Source organism: Grampus griseus (genome assembly GCF_964374135.1).
Source record: "Grampus griseus genome assembly, chromosome: 7".
Lineage (NCBI taxonomy): Eukaryota > Metazoa > Chordata > Mammalia > Artiodactyla > Delphinidae > Grampus > Grampus griseus.
In genome coordinates, this window is record NC_139001.1 from 9,773,378 (window position 1) to 9,796,634 (window position 23,257).

At 42.2% G+C, this 23,257-nt stretch overlaps 1 protein-coding gene across 1 annotated transcript in view; it reads left to right on the forward strand.

The window, feature by feature from the left end:
• Positions 1-23,257, forward strand: part of DNER (delta/notch like EGF repeat containing) — a gene marked incomplete at its 5' end in the record, with an annotated part of 323,030 nt that overhangs the window by 238,036 nt on the left and 61,737 nt on the right. Inside the window, one exon of the mRNA XM_082657723.1 lies at positions 13,801-14,025. Within this exon, the coding sequence (XP_082513849.1) occupies positions 13,801-14,025 (225 nt within the window). The remainder of the gene's footprint in view (positions 1-13,800; positions 14,026-23,257) is intronic.

Below are 23,257 nucleotides of genomic sequence, written 5' to 3' on the forward strand. Positions count from 1 at the left end.
GAGACTCAGTTGAAGAAATACCAATCAATTAGAAAACACCTGAACGATGCTTATCTTTTATTTGCAGTCTTTGAGAATTCTAAAAGAATCCAATTATATCTAACTCCTAAATATGCTCGTGAAAGCTTTTCTTGTTCTACCCCATTTCTTCAGACCACAGCTGTTCCTCTGTGTCTGTCTTTCATTCCCCTTATTCTTTTTTTTTTTTTGCGGTACGCGGGCCTCTCACTGTTGTGGCCTCTCCCATTGCGGAGCACAGGCTCCGGACACGCAGGCTCAGCGGCCATGGCTCACGGGCCCAGCTGCGATCTTCCCGGACCAGGGCAGGAACCCATGTCCCCTGCATCGGCAGGTGGACTCTCAACCACTGTGCCACCAGGGAAGCCATTTTCCTCTTATTCTTATCATACATTTATGTTTTTTAATTATTATTATATGTTTATTAGGAGGATTGGCTAGGTTAGGTGATAGCCTTTTGTTTTCCATACAAGATAATTTTTAGAGCATCTCTGTATCCTTTAAAAATCTTGATTTTAAAGTAACAAACAATCCAATTCAAATAGGCTAGTGAAAAAAAAAGAGAGAGTGCATTGGCTCATGTAACAAATATGCAGGATGAACTCAAGATGGGTTGATCCAGGGGCTCAGTATCATCAAGCCTGAGTTTTTGTCTCTCCAACAATCTTCTCTCTCCTTTCCTGTGTTGGATCCATTGTCAGAATGGCTGGAGCAGAGTTTGTCTTCTCCCAATAAATCAAAAGCCGTGAGGCTGACTTGGATTGTTTTGAATTGAGACATTTGCCCAGCCCTGAACCAATGCGGCCATGGTATGGAATACTTTGGTGAGCCAGGCTTTAGACACAAAGTCACCCTTGGAGCTGGCATTTGGGGTCCATTTCATCCGAAGTATAAGGACTGAGGAAAGAGGCGTGTTGGTTTAAGAAAAGAGGAAAATCGGTGCACAGTTGTCAAAATAAATGATAATGGAATTTGGGGGGTTAAAAGTAGTAAATAAATACTGTAGCAGTAGAGTGCTGTCATACCACATGCAAAGATTAAATCTGTCTTGGTTGGGAGAAAAAGATAGTTATGAAACTTCTTAATAGTGTATGCATTTCCCTCCTCAGGACCAAATAGAAAGAAACACTGTGGCTACCAGCAGAGAAAAAAACTGTGTAAAGGAAAGGTGGATCCTCCTTAAAAAATCCTGACGGCAGGCCACACCTCAGGCCAATTAAGTTAGTCGCTCCAGAGGTGGGAACCAGGCACTGAATTTTTAAAAACTCTCCAGGTGGTTCCAGTGCAGCCGGGGTTGAGAGCCACTCGCTTGAAGAGCAGAGTTGCAGAGTTCCCTCAGGGATTAATTACTCGGAGCGGCCCAGAAAGTTTCTGTAAAGCCTTCTTTGGCAACAGCAGCCTTGACATCCACGAGAAAGGGGATAACGGCCCTATGCCTCGTATGGTCTCGACATTGGCAAACCTAGCAACAGGGCCTAGCACCCCTTTGATTTTCTTTGTGTGGAAGTGGAAACTAGGCGTTTCTACACATCAGCCCATTTAAAATTCATGAAAATGAGTGTTATTTTTAAAAAAAGCAGATGAAGAAACTGAGGCTAAAAATTCGTTAAGTCCTTGGAGAGGGACAGACTTGTGTTGAATTTCAATTCTGTCACTTACCAGATGGCTTTGGTCAAGTTACTTAACCCTTCTGGGTCTCAGTTTCATACTATATAAAACATAATGCCTGTCTCATGGACTTGCTGGGTAATATATGGTGGGTATTCAGGACCTGTGTCTCCCTTGCACATCCCATTTCTTAGTTCCTATCTTTTTTTTTCTTTTTTAATTTTTCTCCAAACTTAGAATTTCCATGAGTTGAGACATCAAGATCCTTCTTACATGTGGAAGGCAATCCTCTGACTCTCTCACAGGGAAATGTTCCTGTTTTTCATGTCAGAGAGAATGGTTACATCATTTGCCCAAGATTCCAGCCTCTTGGGTTCTTCCAGGTTCCAGCTCTGTCTGGACTCCTTGAAAGCTTCCTGGCTTCTCTTTCTGATTCATTCTTGTCTCCTGCAGTCTATTCTCCACACAACAGCCAAAGTAATCCTTCTCAAATGGAAAGCCCATGTTTTCACTCCCCGTCTCTCAAACCTTGGTGATCTGCCATCGAAAATGTGGTCCAGGGCTTCCCTGGTGGCGCAGCGGTTGAGAGTCCGCCTGCCGATGCAGGGGACATGGGTTTGTGCCCCGGTCTGGGAGGATCCCACATGCCGCGGAGCGGCTGGGCCCATGAGCCTTGGCCGCTGAGCCTGCGTGTCCGGAGCCTGTGCTCCGCAACAGGAGAGGCCACAACGGTGAGAGGCCCGCGTACCGCAAAAAAAAAAAAAAAAAAAAAAAATGTGGTCCAGGGCCCACACATCCCTGGTTGCCTCTCCAGCATCATTTCTTGCTACTCTTTGCCGGTGGCTTGTTGTTCTTAAAACACACCAATTACTTGAGAATTGTCCTGCAAGGGGCGCCATTCCCCTCTGGACACAACTTGCTCCTTGGGCATTTGCACCTGCTGGAACCCTTCCTCCGGCTTGAATGTGGCTCATGCCCTCTGGTCATTTAGATCTCCCTAACTACACTATTTAAGATGACCCCCGTTATTCTCTGCCCCTTACCTGCTTCAGTACCATGTAGCACTAGCTCATGATATATATTTACTTATCTTTCTATTTGTTTTTCTCACCAGAATACAAGGTCTTGAGCAGTGCCTGGTACATGGTTGGTCTCAATTAGTGCAGGTTCGATGAATGAATGCCCAAATGAAATCGCAGAACCTTCTGACTAAACCTCTGAATTTCCATTGTTAAGAGCCAATTATTTCTGCTCATATAATTCATCTACTTTAAATAATTTTCCTCTCTTCTGCCTTCTCTCTATTTAGACTGAACTGGGGAAAAGTTGATTTAACATTCCTCTATTTCCTAGTTATTTTTCATTTTCCTGTCTTAGATCTAAATTTGTCTTTCTAGTCTCCTAAAGAGAAAGTCCTTCAAGTGGTTTTTACTCTCTCAAATGGCTTTTCTTAAAAATTAAAAGCCACATTTTATATGTAATCGCCTTGGGCCTTTTACTTTACAAAAGTAACTGCTTTTCCTAGATATTCCCCCTTTTTCCTCCTTATCTTACATAACTGTCTGCTTTCTTAGAACCAGAACAAATGTGGTTCCAATTAAGTTTTCCATAAACATCAGCCAGAACGTCTTCTCTGATTCTAATATCATTCCTCGTCCTTCTCTGCGCAGCCAAATCTTGGGCTTTTCTTTGAAGCCCAGCACAAAAGCCAGCTCTCCCACGAGGTTTTCCTGGCCTGCCCCACCCCGGTAATAAGCCATCTTTCTTTGGAATCACTGCCACTCTAGAGCCTGTGCTGCACACACTGATCCCATGTTGACAGCCTGGGCCGGTCCCTCCAACCTCACACCACACTGGAATCGTTCAGTAAAATGTCTGCAGAAAGCAAAAAAAAAGGCCTCAAGTTGTTCCTTCATCGTCCTAAATGTGCCCTTCTGGTCTCTTCAGTTAGAGAATGAGTTTTTTGAGAGTCAAAGCTCTTCTTTATCTTTGCTTCCCTTTGCAGCTCATCAAGCCCCTTAGATGAACCACATCGTCTACCTTCATCTTGATTCAGTGATGATTCATTTATACCTCTGTCATTAAAACAACAATTGACCAATCATCTTTTTCATATTTCCTCATTGTAACTCCCCAAACCTAAAACATGTTTATCAATCCTGTTTTACTCATTACCCTAGTGTGTAATAAATCTGTTAGACTGTGTCCATTCGTTTGTCCGTGTACTGCATAAATATTTCCAGCGCGGCCGCTGTGCTGGGTGCTGGGGCTCAAGGTTGAGAGGAGCTAGCATGGCTCCTGCCCCGGGAAGTCCGTGGTCACGTGGGCTGGGAGACAGACGACAGGGAATCCACAACTACGTCACTGCAAATTCAAGGAAGTGCTATGAAAGTAGTGAGCAGGACACTGTGTTACACAGTAAGAAAGGGATACCTAGAATGGGGTGATCAGAAAAGTCCTGTCTGTCTTAACGTTGAAGCCGAGAACCAAAAGGAGGCACTTGTGAAGCAGTTAGGAGCAGCAGTGTCCAGGCCATGTTGCAAGGCTCTGCATGGGGAGTAGCTTGTCTTCTGGGGAACTGAATGGAGGCCAGTGGGCTGGCTCCTAGAGAGAGAGGGCCCAGAGTGGTCAGCTGAGTCCTAGCCCGCAGGACTTGATGCTTATGGGAGGGAGGTCAAATTTTAATCTAAGAGCAATTGGAAGCCATGATAATATTTACATTTTAAGTAAATTATGCTCATTGCTATTTGGAGAATTGGTCATAGGGGTAAGATAGAACAGGGAATCTCATCACAGGAAACTATTATAATAGGTGAGGAGAGAAAGAATTGTAACTTTGGCAGTGCAGATGAAATGTTCAGGTTCATGGAAGGAATGCTTTATTCCATATTTCCCTTATTAATATTGCAGAAACTTCTGACCTCTCAGTAGCTTTCTACATAGAGTGACTTTATTGTCTTGTAATTTAAAATCTTCTGGAAATGTTTTCTTTTGGTCTTAAATATCTGATTTCCATAACGTGTATATTTCAAGGGTGTTGATTTTTTTCTTTACATAATAAACGTTGAGCAGGCATATTCATATAAATACTGGTTCAAATAAAAAATTTGAAGCAGCAGTCAACTAGCTAAATCATAGTTTTTTCATTAGCCTCTCATTGCTTAGATTTCTTTTGCAGTTCTGTTTTATTTTCCAATTTAATCCTTAAATCTTTCATCCTTTTCTAAACTTTCTTCTTGTTGCAATGGGTTGTTTTAAGTCTCTCTTTTTTTTTTTTTTTTTTTTTTTGCGGTACGCGGGCCTCTCACCGTTGTGGCCTCTCCCGCTGCGGAGCGCAGGCTCAGCGGCCATGGCTCACAGGCCCAGCCGCTCCGCGGCATGTGGGATCTTCCCGGACCGGGGCATGAACCTGCGTCCCCTGCATCGGCAGGCGGACCCTCAACCACTGCGCCACCAGGGAAGCCCAAGTCTCTTTGAAATTACTTCCTTGTGTTTGAAATAGAGGTTTTCTCTGGAGCTACTGTGTTTTCCTTCCAATATTTCCTGATGTCCATCATGTGAGGTTCGCATGGTTTGAAATAAACTATTCCAAACAAGAAGTCTCACCATCTTCAGCATCCTCTCTGCACCTTTAGGTTAACGTTATCAAATAGTTGTTCATTTTCTATTCTTCAAGTGGGATTGTAAATCCAGATATACTAGTCCATTAGCATCCAGTAATTTACTAATCTTTTAGCTCAGAGACATTACTATTATTATTTTTATTACTTATATTACAATATTCCACAAAGCTGTATTTCACGTGTTCTCCTATATAGAGTTCTTCATGTTTTGGAGTTTGAATGTATCCAGGAACATAGCTGATCCCAAGAACGTTAAATTTTGTTTTTCACCCCTCTTGCCTTTGCTACCGTAACTAATTTGGTTTGCATATTCTGCAAGAGGAATTCTCAGAAATATTTACCTTAAGAGATTATTGAACGACTGACCAAAGTTCTTAAAGAGTTATGCTAATAAAAAGAGAAACTTTACCAAAGGCTATCTAAAATAATTGCTTTTAGACTTGTAACATTATTCAGGAACAGGAAAATGCAGAAAAGTTCCTACTATTGGAGATGGAGTTTAAAGCTGTTTATCTGTAATGTGTGTCTGTGTTGAGAGAGAGAGGATGGAGGGAGAGGCAGAGGAGAAAATAGAGTGAATGAGAATCTTGGTTCATTTTTAGAATGTTTCTTGGAAAGATGAAATATGTTCTGGCTGAATCTCAGCTATAGATGATCCAAGGCCATTTCTACCGTGTGGCGTAAAACATCTTTCTACCAGCACTCTCAGAACTGCCCTGCACCCTGAAAATTCAGTGCACAGCTGCATTTTATACCAGGCTTTGTCGTAGCCTTGGGTCATCAACTTCCATATTTTTATACAGAGAAATCGGATTCATATACCACTATATCTGAGTTTGGGATCACTTCCAAAGGTACTTATATTTATATATCTAGATATTGAATATACAACGTTTCTTATCTGGGCTGCAGTTTAACTTTTGAAACTACATTCACTCAATATTCAAGCTTTCTGTGATCAGTATCATGTTTACAAGCTAGTTTTAAAAATTTCAAAAAATTACACATTAATGCCCCTGTAGCATGCACCGTAGCAAGAACCATAAACGAGTCAACATCAGGCCTGGATCAACACATTGGAAGGTCATGCTTGCATGGGTTGGCATCATGGCTCTAAATTTGATATTTGGATGATTTTTTTTTTATATTTGGATGATTTTAAAGATGACTTTTGATTTTATAAGGAGTTGGTAAGTAAGGTGGTATGCGATATGTTTACTCCTTAGGATTCAAGTTTTATCCTTGTATTTTAAAAATATATTCCATGTGATATTGGAAATACTGAGAACTAGTCAGGTTCAGGACATTTCAAATGCATTGCATTCAAAATTCATCATTGCTAAGTAATTTCCGTTTTCTAAAGCTGCCTTAAATTTAAGAATTCAGGACACCAGTGGCTCTATTCTGGCCCTAATTTCTTATGCTAGCATAGCACCTTCAACTTTTCAGGTGCTTTTATGCAAACTCTTATGCAAGGAAGCCTAACATGGGGCTTAAGAGCACAGATGTGGTTTCAGATAGATCTTACTTTGAAATTGCTTTTCCCACTTACTGAGTGTCCCTGGGGGACTAGTTCCCTAATATAAAGTCTCTAAGCCTTCTTCTGTAAAAGTGGATAGTAGTAGACCCCAATTGATTCAGTGGTTGTGATAAATAAAAGATAGATACCAATTGCTTCACGTAGTATCTGGTATATAATAAGAATTCAACATTTACTGTTACTATTAGCACCACAATTCCTCTCTTTCTCTCTGCTAGCACAACTATAACTACTTGATATATACAGCTATTCTGTAATCTCCATTCTTAACAAATGAGGAAGCTAAGACATACAAGAGCTAGTTACTTGATTGTGCTGGTATGGTTTATCAATCAGAATTTGATTTACTGAATTGCAAACAGTAGACACCCCAGTAATCATGATTTGATTACTATAGCCTTATACTAAGTTTTGAAGTCAGCTAGTGTAAATTCTCCAAATCTGTCCTTTTTTTTTTTTTTCTATATTGTTTTGGGTGTTCTAGGTCCCTTGCATGTTGATATAAATTATAGAGTCACCTTGTTAATTTGTACAAAAAGAAGCCAGCTGAGATTTTGATCGGTATTGCAGTGAATCAATTTGCATCTTAATAATATTGAGCCTTCTAATTCATGAATATGTTATAGCTCTTCATTTATTGGGTGTTTTTAATTTCTCTAAGCAGTGTTTTGTAGTTTTCAGTGTAGAGGACTTACATAGCTATTGTTAAATTTATTCCTAAGTATTTTATGCTTTTTAATAATATGGTAAGTGCTGTTTAAATTTTCAAAAATTTATGGTCACTTACTACTAGAGAGTAGAAATATAATTTATTTTTTGTATATTGACTTTGTATCCTGGTATTCTGCTAAGTTTACTACAGCCCAGATATCAAGTATTACAGCAAAGAGTAATGGTCTGGAGCTTGTATTTGGGAGTCAGACTGCCTGGGTTCAAATCCTATTGCTGCCGTTTACTAGCTGTGTAACCTTGGTCAAGTTGCTTGATCTGTCTCTGTGTCTGTTTCTCCATCTGAAAAGGAAATGATAGTACTTAGCTCATAGAACTGATGCCAGGACTAAATGAGTTAATATAGTTGAAACTCTTGGAACAGTGCCTGGTATGTACAGGTGTTAGCCATTAATAAACAGTTTCAACAGACTGTCCTTTTGAGCCTGTACAGAAAGACTGTCACGGATGCTTCTGCTCGTCCCCTCCTCCCTCAGCTGTTTGCTCTAGGACCCCACCTCCACGCATCAGCCTCACCGGATGGCCCAATAACTGTGTGTGTGTTTAGAGAAAGGTACCTGAGCACCTCTGATTCCAGGACACTCGCTCTTAGATGTACTCAGGACTCCACCATGAAGGATTCATGCAAATGTGAAATTTGATTGTGTTCCAGAGATTGGCTGACAGGCCAGCTTCTTTCCAGTTTCCCTAACCACAAACTCTGGACACAGGCAACTTGGAATTTCCCCAGAAGCACTGCTCAAAGGAAGGAGAATCCAACATTTATTGAGTTGCACATACAGTTTTATTTGATCCTACACATCAGGGGTCATCCCCATATTTTAGGTAAGGAAATTAAAGCACAAAGTGATTAAGTACCTTGCTCAAGGTCATACACTAGTAAGAAGATTCAAGCTTTGGTTTCCTGGCCCTGAATTCTTTGGGTTATGAAAGTTTGTTCTTTTCTCTCTTACGAAGGTCGTTTAAGAGGTGGCTGAAGAAGATGTGAGTCACTTAGAAAACAATGTTATATGAGTAAGAGGATAACAATTGCTTAGGTGATAGAAGGAAATAGAGAATTTGCTGATCAAAGCAACAGTGTCTTGGTCAGCTCAAACTTCCATAAAAAAATACTACTGACTGGGTGGCTTGAACAACAGACATTTATTTGTCACAGTTATGGAGGCTGGGAAGTCTGAGATAAGGATGCCAGCATGGTCAGGTTCTAGTGAGGGCTCTCTTCCTCACTTGCAGTTGGCTGCCTTCTTGCTGTGTCCTTAGTGGCAGAAAGAGGAAGCTCTGGTGTGTCTTCTTCTTACAAGGTCACTAATTCCATCATGGGAGTTCCACCCTCATCTAATCCTAATTACCCCCCAAAGACCCCACCTCCTAATGCCGTCACATTTTGGGGTAGGACTTCAACATATTAATTTTGAGGGGACACAAACATTTAGTCCATAACAAATAGTATTTTGAAAATTGGCTCAGCATTTAATCTGTGAATCCCCTTTCTAATGTTCATTAATAATCTTGTGAGCTAGGAAAATTATCCCATAATCACCCTATATCACATGCATCTCCATAAAGTGTATTGAGATACACCTTGAATTCATTTTTGCTTTGTCATCATCCTTTATAACAGAATGGCATTTTATATTACATTATATATTTTTAGACTGGATAATATGTCAAAGGTGTCTTCTCTCTTCAGTATATACTGAGGTATATTAGGATTCTCTGAAAATATAAATATTATTTGCATCTCATCTTGTTTTTCTACTTTCTTGAAAAGGTAAGAAAAGGGAAATTTCAATAGTAATAAAATGCAGGATTCCTGATTCAACAGCAGTGAACCTTTTAGATATTCAACAAGGATTTATTGATTCCTTCTTTAGTTAAAGTTTCTTCTAGTACATAATCAATTCCTCTTTCAAGTCTTTTACATAAAGCAGAGCAAAACGAAAGTTTCCTTCTGGCCCACATTACTATTTAGATGTAATGCTGTGTCTCCTATTACATTGTATCAGTTAGCTTTTGCTGCATAACAAACCACCTCAAAACTTCGTGGTAAAAACAACAATCATTTATTTAGCTCATGATTGTTGTGGGTTGGCAATGTGGGCTGTATTTCAGCCGGTCACAGGCCAGATTGCTTGGTGGCTATCTGGTCTTGGGTGGCCTCACTGGACTGGCTTGTTTTGATTCATGAGGTCTCTTGTCTTCTGGCGGGCTAGCTTGGGCCAGCTCACCTGGCTTCTAGGCAGAGTTTGGTGACATTTTTGACAACTCCCTTTTTGATGTTCTCTTTTCCATTGTTTTCACTGACACCTTCCTCTCCTGGTTTTCCTCTTATCTTTCTTAAAACTTATCCATCCATCTGTCCATCCATTTGTCTATCCATCCACCTGTCCATCTGTCTGTCTGTTCCTCCCCTGGGAATCATAAGCCTCCCCTGGGAATCTCCTCCTGTATTTTCCATTGCAATTGGTAACAACACCACCAACATTAATCTGGAAAACCTGGGAATCACACTGCAATTATTGCTGCTGCTTATTAAACAGTGACTATTTGCCAGTCACTGTACCAAATGTTTGCCATAGATCTTTACATTTAGGCTTCATAAAAGCCATATGTTGTAGGCATCACTATCTCCACTCCATGAAACAGATGAGGGTGATTGAGTACTTGCCCACTGTCCCACAGTTTAGTGCGCAGAGATGGTTTTTGAACCCAGTTCCTTTTGGCTCCAAAGCCCGTGCTTAACATTAAGTCACACTGAGAAACCACATAAACAGGGCCCTCAGATATGTTTTATTTACCAGAGAAATGACTTATCAACATTTTAAAATAGTAAGGGTTCAAACAAGAATCTGGATTTCAGATAGTTCTTGAAAATTTAGAAGATCTGGTAACTGGCCTCACATTCAAATGGCAGCAGTTGGCTGCAGGGGGGTGGTGGCCACCCCCTTTGGAAGGCCATGAGTTTTCCAGTTTGCCACAGTCCCTGCCACTCCCTACTGCCTTACAGTTGGCCCGCTTCCTTCATCAACATGGTCTGCTGGACTCCTGCTGGCATTTGAGTTTTTGACTCCTGTTGCATTGTGTCCCTAGGCCCTGCCCTCTCTTCAGTTCTTCTACCATCCAGTTGGTCCCTGAACTAACAATGTTATGTTACTTGTAAAATAATTGTCCAATCTGCCTCACATTCTTTATCCCTGTTGCTACAAATTGGTCCTTATGACCTCTCACTTCAGTTACTCTAGTAAACACCTGGTTTCCTCTTTCCAGTCTCAGACTCCACTAATACACTCTCCACGTTGCTTGCAATTAAGCATATCAAAACCACGCAAATAGTTGATGTCCAGTGACCTTAGAATGAAGTGCAGTCTCCTTAGTGTGGCATGTAAGATGTTCATGATGTGGCCTCTGACCAGTGCCCTCATTTATGCTTGCTTTCCATCTCCTCTTGGCCTCATTGAAATATTGGCTCTCCCCAGAGTCATGATCCTTCACATCTGCTCACCTTTTTATCCACCATTCTTTCAACTTGGAGTATTCTATGTGGATCATGTTAATATTTGTAACCGAGTATATCAATGTGAATGTAGAGTGATTACTTTCCTAAAATTCATTTTTCCTTTATTTTGACTTGATTGGTAAGTCTCTTATTTCTTCTTTCACCAATATCCAAGCAGAATAGAAACACAGGGGCTTCCCTGGTGGCGCAGTGGTTAAGAATCTGCCTGCTAATGCGGGGGACATGGGTACGAGCCCTGGTCCGGAAAGATCCCATATGCCGCGGAGCAACTAAGCCCGTGAGCCACAACTACTGAGCCTGCGCGTCTGGAGCCTGTGCTCTGCGACAAGAGAGGCCGCGACAGTGAGAGGCCTGCGCACCGCGATGAAGAGTGGCCCCCGCTTGCCGCAACGAGAGAAAGCCCTCGCACAGAAACGAAGACCCAGCACAGCCCCCCCCCAAAAAAAAAAGAATAGTAACACAAGTCCTCGTTATGTTTACACATCATAACGTTTTCTTAATTGGGCGTTACTGACTTCTCTTCTGTGCAGTATAGTGGAGAATTAAGAGCTTGGGCCTTGTAGCCTAGCTCTGCCACCCACTAGCTAAGTAGACTTGAACAGGATACCTCACATTTCTCTGTCATCATCCTCTCATCTGTAAAATGGGGCTACTAATATCATGCAGTTACCCCAGGGCTAAATGAAATAATGCACGTGAAGGCTTAGAACTGTCTGGTGCATCTCAGCCCCTAGTGGATGTCAGCTGTTGCTTTTATTATTACCATTTTTCTTTCATTCATTCATTCATTCATTCAGCATTGGACCGGGGAACTGTTCTAGGAATTTGGATATATGTCATTTTAGAACCCACAACGACTTTATGAAGAAAATAATTTCAGCCCTGTTTTTGGGGTGAGGTAGTAGAAGATGAGAGAGGTCAGGACTTGCCTTGGTTGTTCAGTTTGTCATAGGGTGAAATGTGTTAATGTTCTTTTCATTCAGAGGGAAATGGAATACATCTCATGAAGGATGGAGTTAAATACCACTCTTGGCTACTCTTTGGAGAATTCAAGTGTTATTAAAACTGATTGTGTGGTACATTTTTAGTATGATATTTAAAATGTCAAAGCTACAGAGAAGTTTATAAGATGTTGAATAACATTGGATTTTTAAAAAAAATTTCTATTTCTGTACAGAAAAATATCAAGTTGATTATGACAATTTATGAGTGATGCTTTAGATGAAGTCTGGGAACTATTTTTGTTTGTTTTATATATTCACTGTGTCCTGAACAACAAAAATTACCAATATTGCTGAGAGTTCTGTGTGAAGATGGTTAACATAAATTTAAATCTAGATAAGAAAAGTGAAGTAGAATATTGGAATAAGAACTGTATATGAGAAAAATTATTTAAATTTGTTTCTAAAACTTGAATAGTCTTCACTTAATTTTCAAACTGCTCTTAAAATATTAAAAGAATAGGTTTCACCAAAGTATTGTTAAACACTTACTTGGACACACAGACCTATAGATTCACGTATATATGTCTGTACAATTAAAAAAAATTTTAATTGAAGTATAGTTGATTTACAATGTTGTGTTAGTTTCTGGTGTACAGCAAAATGATTTAGTTATAGATATATATTTCAGATTCTTTTCTATCATAGTTCATTGCAAGATATTTACTATGGTTCCCTGTGCTATACAGTAAGAGTATGTGTGATTTTTTAAATTGAGGAATACTGACACGCATACACAAAACAAAATAAATCAGCTGCACAAGAAGCACATTTAAAATTTTTAAAAATTAAACCCTTATTGAGGTACCATTTACATATCATAAATTTCATGCATTTTAAGAGTACAATTCGGTGCTTTTTAGTAAATATACAGCGTTGTGCAGCTGTCACCACAATTCACAATCCAATATTAGGACATTACGTCAACCCTAGCAGACCCTTCATGCCCATTTTTGGTCAATTTCTCTTTCCACGTCAGCCCCAGACATCTACTTATCTATTCTCTATATCTATAGATTTACTTTTCCTGGACATTCCTTATAAATGGAATTATACAATGTATGGTCTTTTGTATTTGGCTTCTTTCGCTTAGCATATGTTTTCTAGGTTCATCCACGTTGGAGCACATGTCAGAACTTAATTCCCTTTTGTTGCCAGAAGTATTGCATTGCATGACTACACCACAGTTCGTTTTTCATTACAATAACCACATTTTTGAAAAGCATGTATTAAAGAAACTGCTAACAGTGGGTGCTTCTAGAGAAGGGAGTGAGGGACAAAGGGAGAAAGATGGGAGAAAGATTTTGTCATTGTTCACTATTTTATATGGGTTTTCATTTTTAAATTCAGGATTATATCTTTATCTATTAAAACAAAATAAGGAATAAATTCCCCCAGCAATGTGTATTAAATAAGAGGTGAAATCCCTCTACTGACCCCAATCCCACCTTCCTGAATCACCACTAATTTATTTTTGGCATCTTTCTAGTCTATACATACACACATGCACATGTATACATATAAATATATGTATGTCCCTGTACATCTAAGCAATCATATGTGTTGTATTTCAACCAAAATGGAAGCACAGGGCTTCATCCTGTAACCCCCGGTTACCAAAGCTAAGTAAACCCACCTTTTTGGGTTGTGCATTAATCAGTTCACAGTGGAGAAGAGTTAAGAACAGCAGCCCCAGTTTCTTGGTTATTAAGTGTAATGCGGTTTAATTTTTTTACCCCTCCCCGCTTCTGCATCTTCCCACAGGCTACCTGGGCGCTGCCTGCGAGGAGAAGGTGGACCCCTGCGCCTCGGGGCCCTGCCAGAACAACGGGACCTGCTACGCCGAGGGGCTGCACTTCGGCTGCAGCTGCAGCGCGGGCTTCACGGGCCCAGCCTGCGCGCAGCTCGTGGACTTCTGTGCGCTCAGCCCCTGCGCCCATGGCACGTGCCGCAGCGTGGGCACCAGCTATAAATGCCTCTGTGACCCAGGTGGGTACGACGCATGGACCGGAAGTCCTTTCTTTCCCCAATCTCAAAGCCTTTCAACTTTTGCATCTGAGCACAGGGTGGCCCGCTGTATGGGCTTACCTGTCTGTCTAAGTGAACCCCACTCATGTATGACACCCTTTCTTTTTAGACTTCCCCTAGGCAGGCTTTGAAAAGCACCCTTTCCCCTTTTCATGAGCATTTCACAGTCATTGTAGAAAAAGAAGAAAATACAAGTAAGCAAAACGAAGAAAATTTAAAACAGGCTCAATCTTATAACAGCTAAATTATTTTGGACAATTGACTACAGGTCACTCCAGAGCTTTTACTGTATTACGTATCTCTTATTACTGGGTTCTGAGGTTAACGGAACGTTTTTCATTTTAATGGGCATGCAAAGCAGAATGCAGTAAATTCAGAATTTTATCACCTTTTAAAATTCTTACTCGGGGCACAGTCCATGTTAGAGGACCTGTGACTTCCTGTGTAAATGTTCAAAAGTTCCATCATTTACTTTCCAAATGTTCTTCTGTATTGGTATCGCTGATTGTTTATTGTGAAAGTTTTGACGCTCAGAAGTCAGAGTGGTTCCTGGTTAAAGTTTGTGTCCGCACAGCCTCCTGGTGTGGTCTGAAAAAACGCACACGGGGCAGCTCCTCCTTTCCTCTGGTTTCTATCCTGCCCACGTCTGCATCCTTGCAGGAGCTGGCTCTTTAGAACGTTTCTCAGCTCAGTGATCCCCCCTGTCCCCACCTCTGGCGCATCAGTATGGCTGGCCAGTCCCGTGGTTTGCTTAACTCCTGGTTCTGCCCAGGCAGTGCCCTCCACCCGGGGTGCCAGCTGCCCTGTCACCCCATCTCACCTGCAAACTTCCCCTTCTGGGGCTGAATCAGCTTTCCTTCCTCCGAGTTCCCACAATCAATAACAATATCCCTTTCCTGGTCTTTAAAACATTATATTAATTATCCTTGTGTGTGTCTCTCTCCCCGTTGAGGGGTAGGAGGAAGTGTGTTCTGTTAGTAACTTCTGTGTAACAATAAGCTACTGTTTAGGGAGCTTCATCTTTCTAGGTTCTGAGCTGAGTGCTTCACGTCTCTGGTCCTTTTAGTGCCCTTCTGCCAGGTGGATATTGTTGAGCCGCGTCTCCCCGAGGTATGAAATGCCTCATTGCTGCTTCAGCCACGTGTTGGCGGCCACACACCCACTCAGGCTGAGTCCAGATTCCAACCCAGGTGCCCTGGTTCCACTGTCCTGTGCCTGGTCTGGAACTCTCAAGGGGCACATCTCATACTCATGAGGCACCTAAAGGGGTGAGTGGGAAAAGCAACTAAGCATTTGAAGGGTATTGAAAAACCTCTTTCATGTAGACGTTTCAATTCTCTGGTTTTGTAAACGATCATGGGATTGATATTTTTCCAAGTGCCCCTTTCCTTTCTGTTCTGAAATACAGAGGGGATGGGGCTGTTGAATCTGCCTGGTAATTGCATTAGCAGGATTCTCGAGAAAGAGAGAGGGAGAGAGAGACGGAGAGGGAGGGAGAGAACTTGCTCGATTTTAAGGAATTGACTCAGACAGTTGTGAGGACTGGCAAGTTCAAAATGTAGTGCAAGTTGGCAGGCTGGCAACTCAGGCAAGGAGTCTACATTAGAGTTTTGAGCCCGAATTCCTCCTTCCTCGGGAAACCTCAGTCTTTGGTCTTAAGACCTTCAACCGATTGGATGAGGCCCACCCACATTCTGGAGGGTAGTGGATTTAATCAAAGCCTACTGATGCAACTGCTAATCTCACCTGAAAACGACCTTCACTGCAACATCTAGACTGGCGTTTGACCAAACGTGCAGGTCCTGTGGCTTAGCCAAGTTGACGCGTGAAATTAACTATCCCAGTAACATTTGGGGGGTTTGCATAAACCTCGTGGGGAAGGAGTTTCTTCAACCCTACACGTGACACGAGGACACTTTTCTGCATGGACACGCGTCCTCCCCTGTCAGTGTGAAGATGGGAGCCGCTGCCCCCTTGGGGGCCAGTGTTCTTCCATGTGCCTTGCAGGCACGTGCTGTGGCCTCAGGGAGCTGAGGGGGAGCCCGGGCAGTGTGGTGCCCTTGCCTGTTGGGAAAGTGGGGCCCCAAGACCACTTTGTGTTTGCAGGTGAAATAAGCTGCCCTTGTCCCGGGAGAACGGTCTTCCTCACGTCATGACTCATGAGCACGCCACTCCCAACGCCCTGCTCTGGATGTCATAACACAGAGGGTAATAATAATGCCCTTGGCCGCCATCTGGAGCAGAACCTCAGAGCATCCTCCACACATGTCTCCTGGGAGTCCTGGTTCCCTCAGGGAGCCCAAAGGGAAGAATCACATGTCACAGGACCGGGAGGCGGCTTTGTTCCTCTTCCCCTTCTCCTCTGACTTCCGCTCTTAAACATATTAAACTTGCCCTTATATTTAGTTGGTGTATTTTGAGAACTTGAAATGGGTTGTGGTTATTTAAAGATACACGTGGCTTTTTAGTAATACCAAGTAGAGTCTGTCAACATGTGTGCAGATGCTTACATGGTCCTAAGTGGAAAATATGCTGCCTAGTGTCTCTCTGTCCACCCAGGGAGCAGTAGCTGAGGGTGGGAGAAAGGACCCATGAGATCCCCACTCGTTGACTGTCACTGTAGGAATTTACAGGGCATTTCTGGGCCTCGGTGTTTACTTTCACTAATAATGTCTTAGATGCTCGTGAGTTCAGCTGCAGTTGAGGTCACAGACTAGACCTGGGACAAGGTACTGACCACGTCCTCTTGCTGACCATGATCTTCTGTCGTGTGTAAGAGCGTTAGATGAGAGACACGCAGTACACTTCCTCTCATGGAGTAGTAAGCGTGACTGTTTCTTTCTATCCATGGAGATTCCAACACTTTTCCTTAAGCCAAAAGGGTGACGTGTCTCCTGTTGAAGTTCCTCCTTCCCCTCTGCTGTTCTCTGCTCAACCTTCATTCGTGTCCATTTGGAGCATTTAGCTTGGTAAAGCCAATGCCCAGCCTCTAAGGAGCCTTGAAAGCCTGAAGACTGTGTGTTCCGTTCCTGGATGCCTGCATTTAGTAGGCAGTCCCCCGGGGTAGAGCCCCGAAGCTCTGTCAAAGCTCTCTCACCGAACTTGGGAGGTAAAATTGCTTTTAGAGGGGTTGCTTCCTCAGATCATTAGGGGACATTGTGTGAAACAAAAAAGGCATCCTAACATCTGGCAAGAATTTACATTCTAAGAGGTGAAAATGACAATTCTCTGAATGCGAAATTTCTAGTCCTAATCTTTCAGAGCTTGTAATTGCTTTACCACTAGTTTGCATAATAGAAGAATCTCATGAGTGTAGGTGAAATTGGGTGTCTTGCTCCAGAGTGGCAGGCCTGATCCTCTGTGTCGAGAGCAAGCAGGCCCCATTGCATAAAGTGGCAGCAGATTGAAATCATGTCAGGTTGATAATTAGCTCCCATCTGACAAAATGTCGTTTGATGACAGCAAATCAGATTTGCCAGGTGCTTTATTTTCAAACCGCATTTTGAGCTTATCACGCTAGGGAGTTCTGATGGGATTTTAGCATTAGATAATAAAATGTCAGCAGTGAGTAAGCACTGAAATGTTATCTTTCAGTGACAGTGTTAAGTGATAGGCCACATGTACTCTAAAAAAATTACAAATTAAAATCTCCTAAGGACTGGAGAAAGAGAGAACTTGGAGTCCAACAAACACTGTGGGAAGCAGGGCCACAGGGCCTGGAGTCGCCTGGGACCTGCTGTTGCCCCTGAAAGGAGAAGAATGTCTCATGTGTTCTTGAAGAAGTGGTGGCATCTGGAGATGCCATTTGGGTGCTGACCAGTCCTGGAAGGAATCTCTGGTAAGAAGGGAAGTGGTTTGCCTGAGTTCACTGGTCTTGGCCCCTGCCTGATACACTTGAGTTGTTACTCCAACCTTGTTTGTTTAATTGAATGAACCTTGCCATTACAGAGTGTGCCTTAAGTTACTATTTAAGGAGTTTATAGTATAAGGCATTAGAGGATTAAAAGAAAGGATGTTTAGACTTTTTCCAAATGAATTTTTGTAAAGGACATTCTATCTATAAGAATCTCAGGTACTGTTTTTTCTATTTTTGACATCCTTCCCTGTGGCTGCATTTCTGGTCGGGATGACCTAAAAGACACAGTTGGCATTGCTTCCTTCTGTTAGACTCAGACTTAGCAACATCAGCACTCTGATGGTGTCTGCTGGAAACAGAATCTAAGATAAGACTTAATGGTCAGGATTTAAATAGCAAGTTAACAGCAGTAAAGAAAAAGGTACACCTACGATGGTATGAAAACATTTAGCTTGATAATGAAAACCTAATTGCATTTAGCTTCCTGGATAAGTACAGTGGATAATTTTCGTGTTTTATTAACTAGGAAACCTTACCAGGTTTGCTAAGATGAAGTTCTTGTGTCGAACATGCTCTAGGAGGGTCCCGATCTGTACATCATATTATTCTTGAGTATCATTGCTTTTATAGAATATACTGTCTCCTTTCTCCACATCCTAACCCTATTATCATGCCCTTCCTCTGTTATATTTTGAAATACGATAACTGCCCTCCCCATTGGGAACCCAGATAGAATCCGGTCTACCTCGCTGCGGCAGTAGCATCTCTTCATAATCTGTACTTCACCTAAGAAAACGTTTAAATCTCTTGACGTCATGATGACACTAAGAACTGAGAAAGAGAAGAGCAGCCCCTGACATCTGGGGGCTTGTTGGACACTTACAAGCAGGCCTTGGAGTTGTTAAGAGCTGGTGACCACAGCTGGGCCGTGGTGTTTCCTGTTGCACATAAAGACGTAAACACCCACACTGAACACTGACCTCAGACACGGTCACTCATAGGCCATGATAAAGTGAGACAAACAAGATCGTGTCATAATTTTGTCTAAGTACAGATAAAAACAAGGTCACCATGCAACCCACAAAATACCAAACATCCCCTTTGATTGCAAATCAAATGAGGGCCAGCTGCTTGTTCGCCAGTTATAGCTTTAGCCTTGCTCTAGCCTACTTCCACCCATAGACAAGACTCATTGCAATACTCAAGCGTAGAATTGCTCCTGCTTCCTGACAGCATGCAGAGTGACTCCTTCCCAAATCACGCAACCAGAGTTCAAATCCTATAATAAGCCCCGTCTAACACTCTCTGACTGAGACACCCCGAGATTCCCCTTGCTGCAATGAGTAAGAAACCCAACTGCATCAACTACAGTTTTGTCCCTGGTGGCCTTTGGTTTGAGAGCATTGGCAGGACTTAACTGATTAAAATGTTCAAAATACTGAGTGTTCAAAATACTGATTGAATTTTCATATTAACAATAGTTCAGTCAGAATTTCCAGTGAATTGGAAACTGAAATGTTGTTTGGATTTATACATGGGGGAAGGTTGCTATGGAACAAAAGTCCTAGGTGGGGTGGGGGGAAGTTCAGAGATCCAGTTGGCTGCAGGATAAGATCCACTGGATGCAGGGATGGGCAGTAAGGCTGAAAATGCTGATTGGGGTAGATTGGGGTGAATCTAGGTGCTAAGGAGTCAGAAAATGAAGACTTGGAAACATTTTGCATCAGCAGTGTATATGAAAGGATCTGTGTTTTTGAAAGATTATTTTGACGGAATTGGGTGATTTCAAGAAAGATTGGGTGACTTTCAGAAGATTATTTTGATAGAATTAGATATTACAGTCAAGAAAAGATGATGAGACAGGAGATCAGTCAGAAAGCTCAGGCAAGTGGAAGTGAGGTCTTGAACTTAACGGCGGTGGGAATTGGAAGGACGGACCTGAAATCTGTCTGAGGAGTGGAATCATCTGAGTTTGGTTGTCATGTGACTTCAGGGACCAGAGGTGAGCGTAGAGTCAAAGGTATTGCTGAGGCTTTAACTTGGGTAACTCAGAGAAGCAGGCAAATGTGCAGAAGGCCTTTGGGAATGGCAGGCCAACCAAGGGGATGTGCCAGTAAACAGTTGTTATTTGCGACCGGCATTGGGTCCTGAGCATGACACCAGGGAGGTGAGGATGGAGTTCCTGGTGTGTGGGTGCTAGAGAAAGTCAACTATTAAGATAGATGGGGTGAGAGTATAAACCGAAAGGGGAAGGATTGGTGAGAGTGTTAGGGAATTCTTGCACTGAGGCGGGGGCTAGAGGCAGCAGCAGAAGAGGTTAGAGGAGGCCGCTGGGACTGGGAGGGTCTCTGGGCAAGGCTGAGCCATGGAAGTTCCTGGGAGGGCAGGACTGGCCGGGGGGTGGCGGGGGGTACATTGCCCAGGAGCGAGGAGCTGAGTCAGGCTTGCCCAGACGGCCAGACACTAAGGGACCTGTCCTCGTGGTGTTCACAATTACCCCCGTGGCCATTCTTCATCACCATTTTGTTTTGATTCTAATTTCGGGGCGTGTTCAGGGAGACTTTGTGATATTTGCCTTCTAATTTAGGCTAGTGGCCTGAGGGATTAATACGAGGGCGGGAAGGACAGTGGTAATGAGTGAAGGGCACTTGCTAGTGCTGCATAAGGAATTTTGATGAGATTCTTGACATTAAAAATCGATCCACAGTCTATTTAACCTCGCTGTAAATGCCTAATCCATATGGATGAAAGTGTTAATGAACTGGCCTTTAATTAGGAGAGATTTCTGCCCCCACAGCAGCACTTCAAATTCAAATCATTCAGAATGCATTCTTGGCTGAAGTCCTGTTGAAAAGGTATGAGATTTACCTCCCGGCAGTAGGAACTGGCAGGGTCAGCGAGGACGGCGGAAATCACTTTACATCTTCTTACCTGGAATGGAAGTCAGAAGTGGCCGCTGATAACAGCTTACGTCACTAACCAGTGCATTTCTGAGGATGGCTCTGTTTGAAGCACTGCCAGCACATAATTTCAGGAAATTCTTATCAAGCCCATGGCCCTGGAAGTCAGATGGGAACTTGTTTAAAACTGTTTTGTAACTGAGCCACTGACTCTTGCGTTGTGGTTGGAAGTTATTATGATCCGATTGCTAACATTTTTTGGCTTGCTGAGAATGTCTGGGAATTTGGAAATTGAGAATTAAAATTAGGCACGCCTTGCCTCTCATACCAGGTGTGAGGGAAAGGGCTTTGGGCTTAGAATTGAGTAGGACCGCATTTCAGGGCTCCTAGAGGACACCTCAAAGCCATGCTTGAGGAGTGGCCTTGATTGTGGTCCGAGTGACTCTTGAGCAATAGTTTCTGACTTCCCAGCACAGGGCAGCACGACTTTGACTTCCAAAGAGATCGAACTGCTCGTAGGTAGGTGAGCCGCTTCTGGTCTCGTTTCACTGCAGATTCAGCGGCTTCACAGTGGATGCTGAGGGCTGCCTGTAACTGAGACTTACGATTTCACTTGAGCTGATGGCTGCTGGATGTACCTAATTAAGGAAACTGCTCTTCCACAGAGCTTTTATATGTTTGAAAATATCAAATTTCCCAATAGAAAAAAAATCACAAGATTTACGTTTGCTTCAAAGAGGAACAGAGGTGCAGATAATCTCAAATAATTTTTAAAAGTAACACTGTCTTGGGACTGTTTGGCCTCTCGACTTTATTCTTTTTATAGTAATGGTCTCAAATATTTATGTATTTCTGAAGGGGAGGCAGTCTAGAAACATGCCAGGGTTCAGAACACACAGTCTGGGTTCCAAAGGATATGCAGGTGGTAGATAAAGAGTTTTAAAAAATAAAATTGAATTTGCTAGCTATAAAAAAAATCGTCAAATAGGCAAGTGTAATAATCTTTCCTCTTCATATTTGACTTTTGTTTTTTAGTTCTCTGCCTGAGATAGCTCTGATGTCCAGAACTTTGACTTTCCACTGCTTTATGACCCTAAATGAATAAATGCCTTATTACTATTAGGCATCCTTAATATTCAATCAGTAGAGGCAATAGGAATAGAATTGAGGATTTACTAAAATTATTGAGTTCTGACTCCAGCTTACTTACATTTTGAAATTTTCTTTGTAATCTGGTTGCCTCGAGGTACAGTTCTGGTGGTTAATTGTCTCCATGAAGTTCTTTAGTTAAAGTCCTAACTCTAAGAGTCAGCTTGGGCCCTTATGAGTTTACAACCCTTGGGGATGGTGGCCAAGTGGGAGGTGTGTGCTTCTAAAAATACTCTTGAATGACTATGACGCATTTCCATATCGTTTAACAATCTTTAAGATTCAGCATGTTTACTTGAGAATAGCCATGACTAATAATAGAGAGTTAGAAGATTGCACTGTTGCATTGTCTCTTTGAATGTCCCCAGTGATATGAGGGTGGAAGTAAACATACCTGGGGAAAAACATCTACGGTCTGCATCGCAGAGTCCATGCACCAGAATTTTCTGGAAAAATGCCAGTCACAAGTTTTGTTTTCCATCACACAAACACCTTGGTACCAAACTGCGTCTCCATGAGACTGCATGTTATCACTAGAAACAGCACAACTTTGTCAGATCATGTTTCCCAATTTTTGGTTCATAAAAGTCTTTGTAGATTGCCATTTTCTTAAAATTTTTAAATTAAAAATTGTTTTCAGCTTGACTGAAATTTAATTGACCTATAACTTGTTTAAGATGTACAGAGTGTTGATTTGATACATGTGTATATTGCAGACTGATCACCTCCAGAGTGTTAGTACACCTTCCTAATTACTGTTTCTTTTTTGTGGTGAGAAATTTTAAGGTCCACACGCTTAGCAACTTTGAGGTATATAATACAGTGTATAATTAACTATAATCGCCATGCTGTACATTAGGTCCTCAGAATGTATTCATCTTATAACAGGAAGTTTGGTACCTTTGACCAGCATCTCCCCGTTTTCCCCACCCCCAGCCCCTGGCAACCATCATTCTACTCTGTTTCTCTGAGTTCTGTCTGCCATTTTCTGATAGTGTTCTTTTCAGCTAAAATGTTGTTCCCATGGGTCAAGGAAGCTGCATAAGAGGATGTGGGGAAAAATTGTGCTCACTAATCTGAATTTAGACTTATCTCTCCTCCTCTGAACAGGTATATGTGACTCCCAGTCACACAGCGAGAAATTATAAATGCTTGCCACCTCTGTACCCTTATTACCCACCCTCATTTTAGCCTTCCTTTTCAAATTTGCCATCTGCTGTTGGTTTGGGATTTCTCTGCATCGCTTTCTTCCCTGAAGCAAATCCCAAGAGGCGTGTAATTTTGTTTA